This window comes from Choloepus didactylus, chromosome 8 (assembly GCF_015220235.1).
Source record: "Choloepus didactylus isolate mChoDid1 chromosome 8, mChoDid1.pri, whole genome shotgun sequence".
In the NCBI taxonomy this organism is placed as follows: Eukaryota; Metazoa; Chordata; class Mammalia; order Pilosa; family Megalonychidae; genus Choloepus; species Choloepus didactylus.
Window position 1 is genome coordinate 106683641 of NC_051314.1, and position 18430 is coordinate 106702070.

At 39.8% G+C, this 18430-nt stretch overlaps 1 protein-coding gene across 4 annotated transcripts in view; it reads left to right on the plus strand.

Moving 5' to 3' along the window:
• ITPR2 (inositol 1,4,5-trisphosphate receptor type 2) overlaps window positions 1-8115 on the plus strand; it is a 550850-nt gene extending 542735 nt beyond the window's left edge. For all 4 annotated transcript variants that reach the window (XM_037848345.1, XM_037848346.1, XM_037848348.1 and 1 more), the window contains 2 exons: window positions 4382-4543; window positions 5284-8115. In XM_037848345.1, coding sequence (XP_037704273.1) covers window positions 4382-4543; window positions 5284-5370 — 249 coding nt within the window. In that variant the 3' untranslated portion in view covers window positions 5371-8115. The remainder of the gene's footprint in view (window positions 1-4381; window positions 4544-5283) is intronic.
• Window positions 8116-18430: the final 10315 nt, after the last annotated feature.

Here is an 18430-nt window from a genome sequence, read left to right on the forward strand (position 1 = left end):
TCTGTGACTGACACTGACAACCTAATCATTTTATTGAGTAACCACAATAATAGTCAAAATTGATTTGGCTATTGAAAGGACTGCTTAAAAGATGTTTACACTTCTATTAATCTTCTACCCATCCAGAAAGATACATTATTATTTGAATTAAGGAATAGCAAGAGCATTATGATTGGCATGCTCTGTGCCCTAAAGGAATTCCTCAGAAACGGGACTAGTTCATCTCGGGGCTTGGCCTTCAGAAACCTAGAGGAGCTCTGAACTTCTACCCCTGAGTTACTAGGGTCATGCATTGTAACCTCAGAGTCTAAAAAGTTAATCCACAACTTCCCTGAATTTATACTACCCCATGGTCAAATATTTTCATTCCTGGTAAAATAAGGAAATGATTTCATATTGACTAACCAAAGTCAACATGGGAATCTAATAGTCATGTGCGTGATCACAAGATGTGCATAGCGTATATGAGTAAACTGAGAAATAACAAATCAAATCAAACTGCTTTGTTAAATGGAGAACACATTACAGTTGACGTGGTGAAGAAAGTAATGTACTGTTAACCAGGAACTATTCTGTGTGTCTGTCCTGTAGCTATGGCTTAGGCTTAAAATCCAGGAGTTCACCCTTCTCCATGCCTGCTCAGGATTAACTTTCAATGAGAGACACTCATGGTGCCATTAGAACAAAAAGAAGGAACTTTTTGGTTGTTTAACCGGGAGTCACTTTCAAGGAAAAAATACGTGTGCAACTTATTCTAAAAATGCTGCTGTATTGGAGTCACTTTTAGTGAAAAATTCATTTTCTGCGCTAATTTTGAAGGTCAGTTGTGAAGGTATTTAAAAGCCTGCTGTATTTAAAAAAAGGGGACAAAAATAGTCAATTTAAGTTTTTCTCCCATTTTAGTGAAAGATATAATCCATTCAACTCAGTTCCCTTAAAAATTAAGAAAGGGACCTATAGAACTTTATTCAATATTGAAAAAATATTTAATTTAAAAATTATATTCTTGTTTCAGATTATGGCCAGTTAAACGTGAGAGAAGGGAGGTATGAGGAAAAGCAGAAATGTGGGACAGAAAAGAGAGAAACAAACAAACAAAGAAAAAACAGAAAAATACAAGAAGCCAAAGAAAAAAGATTAGGAGAAACAAAAGAGAAGTTTAGAAAAGAGAATGATTTTTAGGGACTAAGATAAAGGACAATGGTACCTTGTGACTTTCCTACCTCACTCTTAACCTCAGTTTATCATTATTTTCATCGACATTTGAAAAGCCTCACTTTCCACCTAGACTGTAAACTCCAAGAGCACAAGAATCGTGCTGGGTTTTGTTCATCCTTGTTTTCCAAGTTCCTAGCAAGACACAGGAAACACAAATAAGAATTATCAAATGAATGAATGAACAAAGGAACAAATGAAGAAAGCATGTAGGGAAAGAGTCCGCTGGCCCATACATCTCAGTCGATAGTCCACTGAGGGCTGCAGTTTTTCCTTAGCCTTGACATATCCCAGCCCCAGGAATACCTGCAGTAGCATTTCTTTGGAGGCAGTTGACAAATTCTCACCCATGTTCTCTTAGGCAGCTACTGTCTGTGAAGCAGTAGAACATTTTGCCTCATTTTCTTGTGGAAACTTTCTGAAAGTTGATGTTTCCTTCATCCATTGGGCATCACCATGCCAGGGTGTACCTTCTCACTGTGGGCCCAGCCTTCACAGGCTGCAAACCCTTCTGTTCTAACAGGCCCTCTGGAATCCCTGTTTGCTTGGTTCTCCTAAGAGCAACCCCTTCTCTTTTAGCCCCCTGATGGCAGCTGTCTGTTTTCCCAGTCCCTCCATACTGAGGACTCTAGAAGGGGGTCAGCAGACACTTGGCTTTCTGGTGCTAAGAAATCATCACATCTTCACCTTCATATAAAATGTACTTCTCTGCCCCTTCCCATCACTGTCCTCTTCCACCTCCCAATCTCTTTTCTACATTCACCAAAGATTTTGGCCCTAGGCCCACAGTCTTCTCCTCCATGCCAATTACTGACTGCCTTCAGGATGATTTCAGGGGCTTTATGGTCAATTCATCCATGGCTATACCCTAGAATTTTTCATTTCCCAGAGTTGTTCCACCTTCAGAATTTTAAATTTTCATTATTTTACTTTCTGTCCATGGTCTCCTCTCCTGCCAACAGACCTCATTGGTGACCAATCTGGGTTGAGATCCCAGCTAAACCACTTGTTACCTCAGTTTCTTCAGTGGTATAATTCAGATAATAATAGAACCTAAATTCAGTGGGCTGTTGAAAGGATTAAGTGATTATGGAGCATTTGACACAGGTGTTTCCTTCTCTAGCCTCCCTACCAGTCCACACCTAACTGTTTATCACTCCAAGTACTGCTTTGCTGACATTCCTGACTTTCCCACACCTTTGTCTTTTTGATGCACATTCCAGGAGGTAACACCATCTTGTATTGGTCCAGTGGTCTGCCTCGTCTGCACCTCTACCTGAGCGGCTGCCCAACAATGGTCTTCCTGGTGCTATTCCAAGGCAGGGTCCCCATGCCGCGGGGCCATCCCTTCTACCCCACAGGCATTTGATGGTCCCTACTTAGCTTCCTCTGCCCTTTCCCCCACAACAGCTTCATCTCCCTACCCTGCCATTGCCTAGAGTAACCATTTATCTTCTCTGTCTCTTTAGTTTCAAATTCTTAAGCTTTAGTGCACATATTAATCACACACATCCCTTGAGGTTCTGATTTGATGAGAGGTGGTGAGGGTGGAATCAGCATTTCTAACAAGCAGCCCCAGGGGATGTTGATATATTCAGTGTACCATCCATTTTTTTGAGCAGTGCTGTCCCAAACCATAAGCTCCTTGAGAGCAGACATTCTCTTTTCTGACTTTGCATCCTTAAATATCTGGCAATAGATATTGAAGGATTGATCGAGTGAATGAACCTGGCTGTCATTCTGCACTGCAGAGTAAGTTACTGCTCTCCTTCAAAATGCTTATTAGCTACATTTAAACAAATGCAGTTCAAAACTCTTAATAGTTTTCACTCTTGATCCTTTATCCACCCCTTTCACTGCCACTGGGGGGTAGGGAACTATAACAAACTTTTTATTCCCTGAGGAGCAGCAGCAGCTACAACAAAAGACAGCCCAAGAGGGCAGGTGAGATTGAGGTTGAAGCCCACAGATATAGGCATGGGTTGGGGTTTTCTACTGTACCTAGGGAAGGAAAGTTCCTCGGTACTCATTCTAGGGATGCCCTGGGCAGAGGTCATTGTAGCCACTTCAGAGGGCTGTCCGGAGTGGAAAGAATCTTGAGCCAGAAGTTCACTGCTGGGGAGGTCTGGAAAAGGTGACTTGGAGAATAGGTAGCTAGAGAGCTACAGACCGTTGACAGACACAGTCAAGGGTGGAAAACTCATCTGACTTCAAACCCCAGCTCTGCCACTTACTAAAGCTTGTGACATTGGGTCCTTACATGGTTGGTGTCCCTGTTTCCTCTTCTGAAAAATGGGGACAATATGATTTACCTTGCATAGCTTTTTTGAAGACTGGAAAATATGAAATACGTAAAGCAGTGATTCTTTCTGATGTTAGGCAGGCAAGCATAGTGTTCAAGAGAACTGGGTTTCTGGCTAACTCTCCGCCTTTAGCACAGTGGAGGGGAAACACGGATGCACTCATGCAAAGGCACCCACTCCTCCTAGAAAAACAGAAGTGGTCCCAGCTCTTGCCCTTTGGGGAAGTCTAACTCTGAAACCTCACTCACACTATAATAAAGTCTTTCCAAAGGGAGCAGACTAGTAACCTGGGGCCATGCCCTCCCACTTCCTTCTCCCTGAGCAGAGAGCTCCATGGCTAGGGAGCCTGTTTGGGGAAGTGGGAGGTAAACAGGCGGGGGTGACTGGAATTGAAGCATTTCTTTTACCACCCTCCTATTCTGCCACCCCTTTCTCGTGTGTGCCTTGGGGGGTGGGGGTGAGGGGGAGAAACAGCACATGTCTATGCTGTACACACACACACTTGGATCTGCTCTCCCCAGCTTGCAGACCCTGCTTGTCATTCATCAAGACTCACAGAATGCCCTCAGGGCTATTGGCACGTTCTAAATGCTTCCTCCTGGACCTCCCAGGGTGCCCCTAGGGAGATTGTTCCAATGTTGAGATCTTCCCCAGCCTTTGAAGACTGATGTCTGACCCCCTCCCTGCCTCCCCACCCCAACCTCTATCCCCAACCCCTATCCCCAACCCCACCAATAGAACAGTACCTTTTGCTTTGGGTGGTAAGAGAGTTCAGTGTTAATACTCAACACCTCTAAGCATTCTTTACAAACTTCAGGCTACCTTCCACACTGATCCCTTTGTTCCTGAACATTTGCTTATAGGAGAAGAATTTGGACTGGTTTCCTCGGATGCGAGCTATGTCCCTTGTCAGCAGTGAAGGTGACAGTGAACAAAATGAGATTCGGAACCTGCAGGAGAAGCTGGAATCCACCATGAGTCTGGTCAAACAACTGTCGGGTCAGCTAGCAGAGCTCAAGGAGCAGGTCAGTACGCTGGGGAGATGAAGGTGGGTGGGGGGCCTATTCACCACCCTGAGGGAGGGGAGACTCAGAGACTCCTGGGAGAGATTGTTATCCACAGAGGATTGTATTCCAGTTCACGGGCAATGGATGAAGGTAGCAGCTCCCATAAAGAAACCCCACATTGTGCTGTAATCACATCTCAGCAAGCAGAAGCTTCTCCACATCCTACCTCCCCACTGTTGTGTGACGCTCTGTGGAAGAAGCAAATGTCAAAACTCTAAGGCCTTTTTTTGCATTTTTTGCATTTTTAGATAGAGAATCATATTTTCTGTCATCATAGTAATTACTAAACTCATCGGAAAGGTAAATCATAATTCCTATCTGTCACTTCAATGCTATAATCAACCCCTTCGTAATATAAAAGCACATTTTATAATGAATTAGTGAAAATAATATTCACACTACTTGTGATAGCTTCCGAACTGACTATGATGATGGTGATCATTATGTGACACGCAAACTCTGCCTGAAAAGAATCCAGGTTCCTGTTTCCTAACCACAGAGAGGGATTTGCTCTTTTTCTCTGTTTATGGAAATTCTCTTTTAAAATGTTTTCCCTTTCTCTTTTTGATAAAAGTATTCTGTAGGATGCCAGAGAGACCATGGGTGTTTGGGAAATATTAGCCCTGAACTGCTGTGGCCCACCAGCACTGGGTAAGAGTGAGAAAAGCAGCTCAACACACTCTCTGTCTTTTCCCCAGATGACAGAACAAAGGAAGAATAAGCAGAGACTGGGCTTTCTCGGATCAAACACGCCCCATGTGAATCATCACATGCCACCACACTGATACCATGGGGGGAGCCCTGACTAGCCTTTCATCAGCGTCCTGCCAGATTACTGAATAAAGAACTGAGAAGGAGGGGAGTGAACAGTGCCTATTGTTGAAAAGTTAAAAACAACCAAGATGTTAAGTGGTTTAGCTTTGAGAACAATTTGTAACTGTGTTTTCATGGTTGAGAAAACCAAACCTAAAATGCAGCAGCTAGAAAGCACACATCACACATTCTTAATGCAAAGTGAGGTAACTTGCTCGCATGGAGGGAGAGGGCAGCGAAAGGCAGGGTGGAAGGAGAAGCAGATATAACCATCTTTTGCTAAAGCAATAAGTCAGTTTTGCTTTAAATGCTGACTGCAACTTCTGCCATGGTTGCTTGGAATTTATTTCTTTTAATTGCAGCGTGTAGGTGAGGGACGCAGAAGTAACACTTTGAGGGCTATGTTTTACTAAGGAAAATTACTGAAAAGATTAAAAATGAGAGTTGCAAAGAAAAATGTTGATGCTTCCAAACCGTAGCTGTTACAGGGCAATTTCCTTATTTATAATGTGAAACACAATGGATTTACAGCCCTGGGTACTCAGAGCTTTGGAGCTCATGCCCCTCACGCTGACAACACAACTGGAATGTAACTGCTTTTTCCCAGTTCAGAAATGCTGTGTCAATACAGACACAAAGGAGATTTTTATAAAACGTGTTAAAAACACATTTTAATCCAGTATAATCTAAGATTTTAAAAGATTTGGTGAAGAAAAACTGACACTAGGTCCTAGGGAAGAACTTTTTAAAATATGTTGAGCTTAATAAATGAGAAAGCTTAACGATTACAGAAAATATTGAGAAACTCATGATGGTAGCATTGCTTTTCATAAACATAGAATTCAAGGTTTTTGGTTCATGTTTGCTGTACTTAAGGAACCAAGTATTTTCATTTATCCCATTCCTGCAGTTAGGGAAAAAAAAATCCAAGAAATTTATTAAAAATTCAAGAAAATGCAGCTTGTCAATTGCATATTTTAAATTCTATCAGCAAAGGCTTTTGAAAATGTAGAAAGCTAATAATCTCTTCCTCAAATTGTTTTTAATGTTAAATTATACAACAAGAATTTGTGGAGAGAAAGAAAACCTGCCATACTCGGATTATTCTTGTAGACTAGACATTTATAACGTTAGAGCAAAATACAGTAAATGAAAATGTTAAGAGAACTGTTAGGGGTCAAGAGAGCAAAGAACATGGCACGAGACTCTGGGGGATGCTTTGCAAATTGACATTCTAGCCCCTGCTCCACAAGAACAAAATATTGCCTCCAGAGTTTTTAAACTCTCAGTTATTACCACCAAGGTTTAAGGTGCAGATATGATGTATGGTTTTTAAAGCTTTAGGATTTTTCTGATATAGCCTATGCTATCGGTTCCTAAGAACCTCAAATGATGGTCTGTGTGGAATATAAAGGAAGCCAGAGCCAATCCTTCCACGCATGGTTAAAATGCAGATTTGAAGGGAATCTGTAGGAACCCAGAGCAGTGAAATTTTTAACTGAATCCACTGCTACCTCCATTACTGCCCCAAGCTGAGTTTCACACTTGGGCATGAAAGTATTTTTCCTGACAGATCTCTGAAGGATTGTGATATCTGTGATCCAAAGATACTAAGGAATCGCAGTATTTCTGCATTTAGCACAGAACCTTGAACCTAGTAAGCATTCAATAAATATTTGAGAAATTCACCTGTCATTCAATTACTCTTAATTCTTTACTCTATTAAGACTTTAAAATTTATCACGTATTTGTTTATTAGATGGCTTCACCCAAATCAAAGTAGACCAAAGCAGCCATTTTTTTTTTTTAAATTAAAGACCATCACTGTTATTCACAGTATTAGATGAAAAGTACAGTTTTAAAAATTTTAATGAGGCAGAAAGTTTTACAGGTAGGGAAAAGAAAAGTGGTAAATACTGACCATTTTACAATACATGAACTTATCTTTATTTCAGCATAAAATAAAATATTTCTGATGTTTAAACTGAAGGTCAAAAGAATAAATTAATTTGTACAGATGTGAGTAACCTCTCTTTCTGATGATGTATTGTCTAGACTTTTCTGATACCGTGAGAGTTCTTTTTATAGGGAATAAGCCATTGGGCATATAACTGCTATTTGGACATGATACAGAGTTGCACAGTGTATTTTTCTCCTATGGAAGTATCCAAAATAAATTACAATTATCAAGACTATTATTTGATCAAAATTGAAATGTTTCTCTGTTATGTTTTTAATACCTCTTTCTTTTAGGTCTAAATGCTTAGAGATTATAAAGCAACGTAAACAAACAAAAATGCACTTTCCAAGACATTAAATTCATGTTGGAGAGGTTAATAATGGGGCAATTTGACAATTTATGTAAATTTATATTTTTATTTATATGTTTGTTAATGCAACTGGAATTTCGACCTAGGTGAGTATCACTTAATACCCTCATATTTATATAGTAATATTAAAATAAATGCAATCATCTTTGACTTTAATGTAAAGGGAATTTTTTTAATATTTAGTTATTAAAATCTACGTTGCTTTAAAAGTTGTTTCTGCAGAATATAATTTTTAATTTCAAAAGGTTTTTTCTCTATGTACTACATCTTGCAGCCCAAGAGCTTAATGCAAGTATGTTTCCTAAATTACAATATCATTTTTAAATGAGAAATGTGGTTTATGTAAGACTATAATGTTAATAAATAAATTGTATACGTGTGAAGATTTATCATATTTTCTAGCCCTTAAAACAGTTAGTTTAGAAAAGGGCTTATTCTCTTGCATGTTACAATATTTCTGTTGCGAAAAATAATCTGGTTTTTAGTAATTATTGATCACATCAGGGAGACATTTCATTTTGTCAGAACTAACTGCGTGCCTATTCCCGTATCCTCAGCTTACAGTTCAGTGCGTTGGCTGCCCTTTGGAGTTTGCAGTTATCACACATAGCAATGCATATGACCCACCCCCCATGCTTCAGGGCTGAGAATGCCTGCAGAGGCTGGAGAGTTGTTGGGGGAGGGTGAAGACTGGAATTTCTGCTTCCCAGTACACTATCAATAGGGAAAAGAAAGAATGGCTATCAGACGATAGCAAGAAAAGGGCTAACCCTCCAGGGACCCAGTATACTTGGACCTAAGTAAGTAAGTATTGCACAGGCACCGGCACCATGATGTAACAGATTACAAACACAAAAGGTAACCCTTAAACATGCAATCAACAATGCTTTGTGAAAGAGCAGCTTATTGTTAATAATATGAATGTTATTAATAAGATAGCTTATTCCCTGTAGCTGTTATAAAGCTATGTGGAAGAACAGATTGGCATATTCTGGCCCAGAGACCCAGTTGCAATATGCTGTAACACATGACACAATGCAAAATAGAGTGGAGTGGGCACCTGGAGCACAAACACAGGTGCCTACAGGGGCCAGTCAAGTAACTGAAATGTGTGAAACTGCAAGGTGCAAGATCTGTGTAGGAGCTCTTTATTTTCAAAATTCGACGACTAATTCCAGTTTTTAGAACATGCCTGAGGCCAATTGAGACACTCTAGCTACTCATTTGCTATCTCTGAAATAGTTATTGTTAAAGCTATACCATTTGGTAGAGAAAAAAACAGAACACACACAATACCAAAACCAATCAGAGGAGCTAAAATGAATGTGAAAATTGAGAAATCTGAAAATAAATCCAGGTATTGTCTCTGAACTCGAGTGTTTCCGCAGACTTGAAGAATTTATGAAATTATTGTACCTGTATTTCTCATATCACCAGTAGATTTCTTTTCCCTCCAGTAGAGGATTAATATATTTTCTTCAAGAAATGTGATCTAATTTATTTGGAACAGATTAGGATAATTTATAAATTAATTTTAATAAAATTGGATTTGCATAATTTTTTTTGCATGTGAATTCTTAATTGCCTTATTCTTCCCATAACATGTTTCTGAATAATGTGCCCATTGGTATGAAAAGTGTTGTTATTCCTATTTTACATAGTGAGTCCATGAGGGACAAAATCTTTGGTGACTTGAATTCTGAGGAGCAATTCCGATGGACCAATGTTCCCAGGGTTTATTGGGGGTGGCCAAATCCCCAATTTATCAACACTTCCTGGGTTATCTGTGTGTGTCTGATGCCCAATGTGGGCCGGGGGGCACAGGCCATTTGGTTCTTAACACCCAGTGTTTCAAATGATACTTCCCTTTGGAGAACTAAGCATGCAACAGCTAAAGTTAATGTGGGTTGAACAAATCACATGCAATTTACGAATGAAATTCTTTGCTCATATGGGTGTTTTCCAGTGTGCCACAGTTCCTTGAAGCAGTGTGGCAAGAATTGTGGCAAGAATTGTTTTGTTTTGTTTTGTTTTGTTTGGCTTTTGCAAATCAGAGAAGTTTGGCAGAGGGAAATTGGACGAGTTCCTCTTCTGGTGAGAGTAATTGGCGCTAAGGGCAATAATAGTAGTGTGCCAGGGAGTCTGATGGAAGTCCATGAGACCCCTACCTTTGATCAGTCAAGTGCAATACTTTAACAAGAACCTATTCCAACCTCAGGCCAGAAATCTGGGGACTCTAGTCCTCACTATGTCCCCCTCTCACAGCATAGGCACTGGCTCATCACATGGCGTCAACCGCCTGGCAAAGAAGGAAACACAAAGATCAAACTTCATGCAGGTAGAAAATTTGTAGGAACAGAGTTTAGTTGTTGAACTCAGTTTTACTCAGTTGAACAGAAGAATTTTGTTTCAGTGTGGATTTTCCCTAGATTAGCCAGTTTCCTTTTAACTCTGCTTCTGGGCACAGTCAGCTCCAGGTACAGTTGGCCTCATCACAAACGCGGCAACAACGATGCAGCCAATATTTCCTCTGCAACACACCCTTCCAAAGCGCCCCCTCAAATCTATTTGCTTAAGAAAAACATGCTTCTGAGGCTGCTCCCTGTTCTCATAACTGTGCTTTTTGTTTTGTTTTTATAATTGTCTTCAGTGTGGACAACTGTATCCTTCTTTCTGTATACCATAACCTGTTCCCTCTTCTCTTTCAATGGTGGAATAAATATTTATGATTTTTCTTTATGATGCTCGTCTTCTCAGCAGAATATTCAAATAAAAATTCTGTGACCTGAATAACTTAAAATAAGGCCCTTCTTTATAAAAATTAATAATATATGACTGCCAATTAGGGTTTGATTGGGGAAACAAAAGCACAATAAGTAATATGAAATGAGGGATTTATTTTAGGGGTTAGATGTTATGCAGTTGTGGTGAAGAGCTGGTTAAAAACATGATGAGAGGCTGGTGCTTCTGCATCTTGTGGTGGACCCAAGGTCATGGTAAGTCAGCAAGGCAAGCGGTCGGGATGAACAGCTGGGTGTGAACCAGGGGAGAGTGAGGACAAACTGGAACCTATGAGGACAAACTGAAATTTGCATCTGTCTCTCACTGCCTCCAAACTCCAAAGGGCAGAGGACCTATAAAAGAAACTGGCACCCTCAACCATGGCTTTGCATGTCCACCTGAGCCAGGACTCAGAAAAGCTGAAGGAGGAGAGCAGATGGAAGCTGGAGGAACTGTGGGCTCGCTACTGCCCTACACCACAAGGTGACACAGGAGACCTTGGTGTGAGCTGCAGTGGCATCTGCCACCAACTGCTTCAATTTCACCTTCCAAATATCATGAAAAAATCTCCCGTGGTCAAACCTAACCTGTAACATTAGAAAGAAGGGAATCATGGGAAACATAGTCCCAGCTTATCTAAATTGATGTAGTACCAAAACCACTCCACTGAACTAGACCTTTTTGATGTGCACCAACAGTGATTCTTTTGTACTGGGCACATGGAAGACACACTTCCCAGCACCCATGGCAATGAGGTAGAAATGTATGGCTAGTTCTGACCCATGGATTGTGACTGGAATTGACAAGCTGAGGCAGTAAGAAGCCCTGTGCGACCTCTGGTTCTTTCCTGGCAACATCAATCATAGAGGCCACTTGTCAAGATGATAACCTGAAAATGGAGTCAGACTGAATCCCTGAATCACCACTTTGACCCTTCATACCACCCTGGAGAGCCTCAAGACCCACAGCAGAACTGCTATGAGTGAGAAATAAACTATTATGTATTAAGCCATTGAAATTTTAAGGGTTTGGAGTTTTTTTTGTGCTTTTTTTTTGTTTTGTTTTGTTTTTTGGTTGTTGTTAAATAAAGGAGATGGGGGGTGGGGTGTGATCATTTGTTATTTCGCAGCATAACCCAGCCCACCTGACTAATATATATTGACCCAAATATGCAACTTATGGGATTTAATCAAGGAAAATATAAAATAAAGAAAATTCTATATATAAAAATTAATCTCATTATTTATACAGTTTAAAAATTGCCTACCATCCAAATGTCCAGCAATGTGAGTGTGTTAAAAAACTTATGATTCAGACATAGGATGGAATGTTATAAAATTTATGAACAGTATATCAACTGAGGCAACCTTGGAAAATGGACACAAGTTAAAAAACTTTCTATAAATTGTGTATGCACTATTACGTTAACTATAAAAACCTGCTTCTCAAAAAGACTCCAACAGAATACACCACAATCATATTCATTGTAAAATAGTTGTAGGATAATACTTAATTTCCATTTTATTTTCTAAACTTTCTCTAATTTTTAAAATTGCTCCTATAATTTAACAATAACATTCTAGAAAAGAAAATGAATATCATATTGACTTAAACAAAGTGATTCCTAAGAAGAAATTTTCCCAAAGTCATATATATTCTATAGGATCACTGGAATTGTAAATTAAGTGAACACAATAGCCACCATTTATATAGCTTTCAACAAGACATTTAAGAAAGGTTTGTATATATTCCTTTGGCCAAGATAGAGAAATTTGTCCTATGTGAGAGTTGAGGTCTACGAACTGTATGGAAGTGAACAATTTCACTTAATATGAGCCTAGAGTAAAATATCCCTTGGCCTGTTGTTAGAACTCTGTCCTTGGCCTTTTCCCAAAAAAACATTTATATCAACATCTGGAAAACAGAAGTAGGTGGCAAAATTATGAAATGTGGAGATGACATGAAGTTAGGAAGTAGAATGAATATGATTATTCACAGAGTAACAATAATATCAGGAAACTGGAACAATGAACAAAGCTATTCTGATGAACTTTTAACTCGGAGAAATGTAAAGTTTAGCTCCAAAAGGCTCAGTTACATAAATATAGGATAGAGCAGGCAGACATTCATGTAAAATCAAATAAATAAACTTGAGAGGTTTGAAAAACATATAGCCCCATATGTACATATCCATTTATTTCAACAAACATTTATTTAATACTTGTTTTATGTCAGGGCAATTGAAGTATTCCAGGTAAGATATGATGCAGGCTTTAACTCAAGGAGTAGGCAGTAGGGATGGAAAGAGTGGATGATTACAAGAGATATTGAAAAGGGAGAGTCTAATGAACTTGGTGCTCAATTGGGTGAAACGTAAAAAGAAATACAGAAAGATTCTTGGGCTTTTGGCTTGATGAATGAGAAAAGAATGGGGCTGTCCATTGAGTTAAGGAATACTGGAGAAGGATTAGACTCTAAGGGGAGTAGAAGATGAATTTAGTCTTAGACATATGAGTTTTTAGGAGACATTCAGGAAGAAATATTTGTTAGACAGTTGGATATATAGGTCTGGGCTCCATGAGAGAAGTCAGGTATAGAGATAAAATATTTAGGAGTCATCAGGATATACATGGCAATGAGGCCAAAGGAACAAACGAATGCTAAAGGAGGGAGTAATTAGGAAGAGAAGACAGCCAGAAACGGTGAGTAAGAAAGAAAAAATCAGAAATTAGTGTGATAACACAAAACAAATGATGTTTCAGAAGTCAAGAGAGGAGTTAAAAAATAGTGTGGAATGTACTATTAAATATGCTAGTAGATTATCAGAGCCTGATATATCTCCTCCTGTCTCTTCATAAACATAAAAACTAGAGTGTAATACCATACATAATAACATAGTACACCAAATGCCATAATCATACATAATCTGAATAACATAATACCATCACTGAAGCTGAGAAAACTCTATTAAGGATTTTTCCAACAGCTTGCGTCACACTCCAGACATTCCATTCTCAGAATCAGTTCATGGACAGCCTAAGGAAGAAAGTGAAAGAAAAATTGACTAAGCAACACAGTTTGTCTCTAGCTCCAGGGCATGTGTCACATTCATCTGAAGAACATAAGTAGAAGCCAGAGAATGAGGCAGTTTCCCATTTCATAGAGGCAGAGATACAAGTCAAGAAACCCCAAGGACTGTAGCAAGCCAGCACCAGACTGCCCCAGACTCTGGGAGAAAGTATGGCCTATTGAGACGATTTTGGACTTCTAGCCTCCCAAACTGTGAGCCAATAAATTCCCATTAAGGTCAACCAGTGTGTGGTATTTGTCATAGCAGCCCTGGCAAACTAAGACAAGTTGGTAAGCGATAGAGGGGGATCTGCACCCAGGCCATCTGATTCTAGATTCCACTCTCAGCCCTTGTGCTATCCTGCGTGTGAAAGACAAAAAGAAGACTATAAGATGAATAATGTTTAAGGATGGATGGGGATGGATATAGCTGTGTTGTTCAAAAGTTAAGGAAAAGTAAAGGCAGGAGAAGAGCTAAGCAGCTCTCAGAACACGAACTTCTGGGACAAAGTTCTGAGGGAAGGATGGTAATGACGATAAGCTCGGCCTCTTTGTGCATTTATTCATCAAACATTGTTCAGGTTCAGATGCTATTCCAGACACTGAACTAGGCACTGGTGATACAAAGAAAGATAAAACAGAACCACTATGCCCAAGGAGCTTCCATTTCCGGGGTTAGACAGGCCAAAAATATATTTCAGCACAACGTAGTAAATACCATGATTCAAGTATATAATGTGCTTTGGGAGCCCAAAAGAAGATGCTATGCTATGTCCAAAGTGTTGAGAGAAATTACACAGAAGTGACATTTGAAAAACTGGGAATTTAGAAGAGGCCAAGGAAAAGGGCTCAGGGAGGGGGCACAGGAAGTCACCAGAAGAATGGAGACAAATGCAGAGAAATGGGGGGGGTGGGGGGTGGACTGTGTTTATGGAATGACCAAACTCAAATGTGGCTGAAGCGTGTCATGGAAGAGATGCAAGAGCCAGGGCAGGGCATTATCCTAAGGAGCAGTGAATAGTCAGCAGAAGCTTTTATATGAGAAGAACATGATTGTACTTAGTTTTAGGAATGAAACTGGAGGTAGAGTGAAGGCTGGATTGGAGAAGAAGAAACTACAGACAAGGTCAGTTCAGTTAGGTTGTTGCAATGACACCCCCCCCCCCCCCCAGGAGAACATAAGGCCTGTCCCAGAACAGTGGTGGTCTGTTAAAGAGGCATGGACAGACCCAAGAGAGATGGATGAGGTAGAAGTCCAAGACTTTAGAACAATAGATGGGCGCGCACGCGTGTGTGTGTGTGTGTGTGTGTGTGTGTGTGTGTGTGAAAGTTGTTGAGGATTATCTTAAGGTTTCTAATTTGGGAATTAAGTAGAAGCCCATTAGCAGGGAAAGAAAATAAAAAAGGGTGGGTATATTTGTGACCTGCTGAATTAGAGGTATCCACAAGGCATCCAGATGAATATTATACTAGACTCTGTCATTGCTGAGGCAAAATAATATCATGGTTATGATTTTGTAACACCTTGTTTCCATTGCCAGATAGTCCACTGCAAAGACGTTAGTAATGGAAAGTCTGTATTAGGTGTTGAATAAGTTTTGTGGACATTATAGATGGACTGGAGTGTGCTTCCAATTCAGTTAAGAATAAACAACATTTGTATTGAGTTTTTCAGTGCTTTGATATAGGTTGTTACTGTTAATTCCCCCAGCAACCCTAAAGGCAGGTACTGTTTAATATTCTTATTTTTATGGATGAGGAATCTCAGTCCAAGTCAGTTGCCTTAGTTATCGCACGGTTGGTTCTTAGTGAGCCAGGACATGACCACATCCTTGTACCTTTGCCTCTAGAGAGAGATCATCCTCAGGAGACCACAAACCCACTGAGGCTGGAACAGTTCTTACGCTCAGCACAATGTCTAGAATATAGCACAGAATCACTGTTTGTAGAATGAATAAATTAGTGCCATGCATCTAACATCCTGGAATTCTGTACTTTGTTAAATAACATGACCCATATTCCCGAGTAAATATTTTAATGGAAATAAAAAAATGAAGACACCAGTGAAGCAGGTGTTACTTTGTGTGAAATAGCTTGGGAGAGCAGGTAGATTCCATTAGCTAAAATAACAAGTATGGGAGAATGGATGTTTTTCGAAGGAGTATATAAAAAGAGAAATTCCCATGTAATCTTAGTAATTTTCCAAACTTTTGGCCTGGAAGATCCTTTCCTGAACCACACGTGAACAAGCTTTTCCATTGCTTACTTTCCAAGGTGTGACTACACCAACTCTCTTTGTCTTCTCTGCCTGCCTCTCTCTCTTTTATTACATGGCATTTTCATTGAGCTATTAAAATTGGATGTGCCAGACACATTAAAAGCAATGGCAGTTGTGGTAAGTTAGCTGATATATTTTAAAATAAACTAAAAGGGCCATGTAGATGTCAGGGGAATAAATTGCTCTGTTTAGCAACAAGTGATTTATTTGAGCACTGTAGACAGGGTCCAAGGGATGCCAAGCTGCATACATTTTGGTTGAGAAAAGCTGAGCTATTTTCTCAGAAATCTCTCATGTGGGACCAAAGTAAGAATAAGAGAAGTTTATGAGAAGATTAACTAAATTCTTGATTTGGGAATGACCCAAAGGAATGAATTTTATTTCCCATGTGCTACAAAATTGACCTCATAGTGTTTCTGAAGGTGAGACATTCTGGAAGCATCAAATATTAGCAATGACCCAGCCTTCGTGACCCACACGCTAACTGCAGTGCCAGCATTTCTCCCTAGTTTGCCTCTGAGGGCAAAGCACGATGTTTCTGTGAGTGTGGCAAACTGAAATGCAAAATTTTGAGAAGTCATTCTTTCTTCCTGTCACCATTAAACTGTGATTAGTGACTGCTAGATACAAAGTAATTAGTAAATTGATGGGCATCTAAAGTTGAGGAAGTATAGCATAATAGTCAAAAGCACAGGCCCAGATTTGCATCATGGTTTCACCACTTAATTACCGTGTGACCTTGAACAACTTACTTGACTTTGCTGTGCTTTATTTTCCTCATCTGTAAGATGACAATAGTAATAGTACCTACCACATATGAGTGATCTGAGGTTAAATGAGTTACTACAATCACAGAGGAGTATCATCTGCTATCATCCCTTCTCTTATCTGTATCATCAATCTTTCCAGCTCTGTTGGTTCATTCCCTTCTGCATTAATATATGCCATCAAGACTCCCTTTTAAAAAATCCTGATCCTATATCTTCCTCCAGAATTGACCTCATTTCTTTCCTCTCATTTACATCAAAACTCCTAGAAAGGATTGCACCTCTGCTCTTTGATCCATTTCAGTCAGACTTTTATCTCCACCATTCAACTGAAAGTGTCAAAATCCCCAGTGAGTTCCATCTTGTCTGTAATCTAAAGGTTAATTCTTTCCCTCTCATGGGACTCAGCTTTTCAGCATCATTTGCGCGATTCTTGACTTCCTCATTCTTAAAACATCACTCTTGTTCTTTTCTTACCCCATCCATCAGCCACTCTTTCTTGATCTCCTCTGATGGCACTTCCTCACTGGAGTGCTCCAGGGTCCAATCCCTGAAACTCTTCCCTTCTTTTTCTGCACTTTCCTAGAGTGCTAGATATAAAGACTTAGATACATGCCAACAACTCCTAAATCAATATCTCCAGTTCAAAAATCTTCCTGGAATCACCTGGGCTCCAACTCATCTTCCATATATCCACTTGGATGTACAATACCTCTCAATCTTAATATAACCGAAACTTAACTGTTAGTTCCTCTCATCCCCAGTCTTCCCCATCTCAGAAAATAATTCCACTCTGCCAGTTGTTTAGGCCAATGACCTTGAAGTTATCATTTGCTCATCTTTTCTTCTCACATCCCACGTGCATTTGGGTCCTGCCATATCTTTCTTTGAAATTGCTCCACTTCTTATACCTTCATGCTTCAAGCTTGGTCAAAGCCATGATCACCTTGACTATGGCAAGAGCATCTTAACTGGTTACTTTGCTTCCATCCACGATTGTGCACACTCCCAACACGGTCAGATCTTGGCATTCCTCTGCTGAAAACCCTCCAAGGGCTTCCCATCTGACTTAGAACAAAGGCCACTGTCCTTACCATGGTCTTCAGCTACACTGCCATCTTCGCTGATTTTCTGACACATCATAATATGCTCCCACCTCAAAGCCAGGCATGGCTCTTTTCTCTGCTTCTAGTGTTTGTCCTGCACAGTTTCACATGGCTCACTTCCTCACTGCCTTTGTGTCTCTGCTCAAATGTCAGCCTTTCCAAGAAAGCAAACCTGGCTACTCCATATAAAATCACACTTCCTTCACTCTCCAACCTCTGACCTAGCCTTATTTTTCTTCATGTCTTTATAATCATTTTTATTTATTATAAATGTGTTTATTGTTTCCTCTCAATAGAATTTTAACTTTTTGAGGGCAAGGATATTATCTGTTTTGTTCACTGCTGTTTCCACAGTGCCTGAGACAAGACCTGATACAAAATAGGTGCTTAATAAAATTGATTATTTTTGATTAATGCTTCATTTGTTTCTATGTGAAATGGAGATACTCTTATTTCACAGTGTAACTTATCTGCAACAATTTTGAAATATACTTTCAGGCTGCCTTCCCTACTTACATGGGGTGCCCCTGGGCCATCTTTAGCAAATGTTCTCAGGGAAAGCACGCGCTCACTGTTGAGCTAAGCAGAACAAATGATGTACTACATTCCAAAACTAGTCATAAGGAATGTTGAGATTGTCCACTGCCCCTTCTGCACAGCTTTCGTAAAGGGGATTAAGAACAGCTGGATTGTTTTAGAAC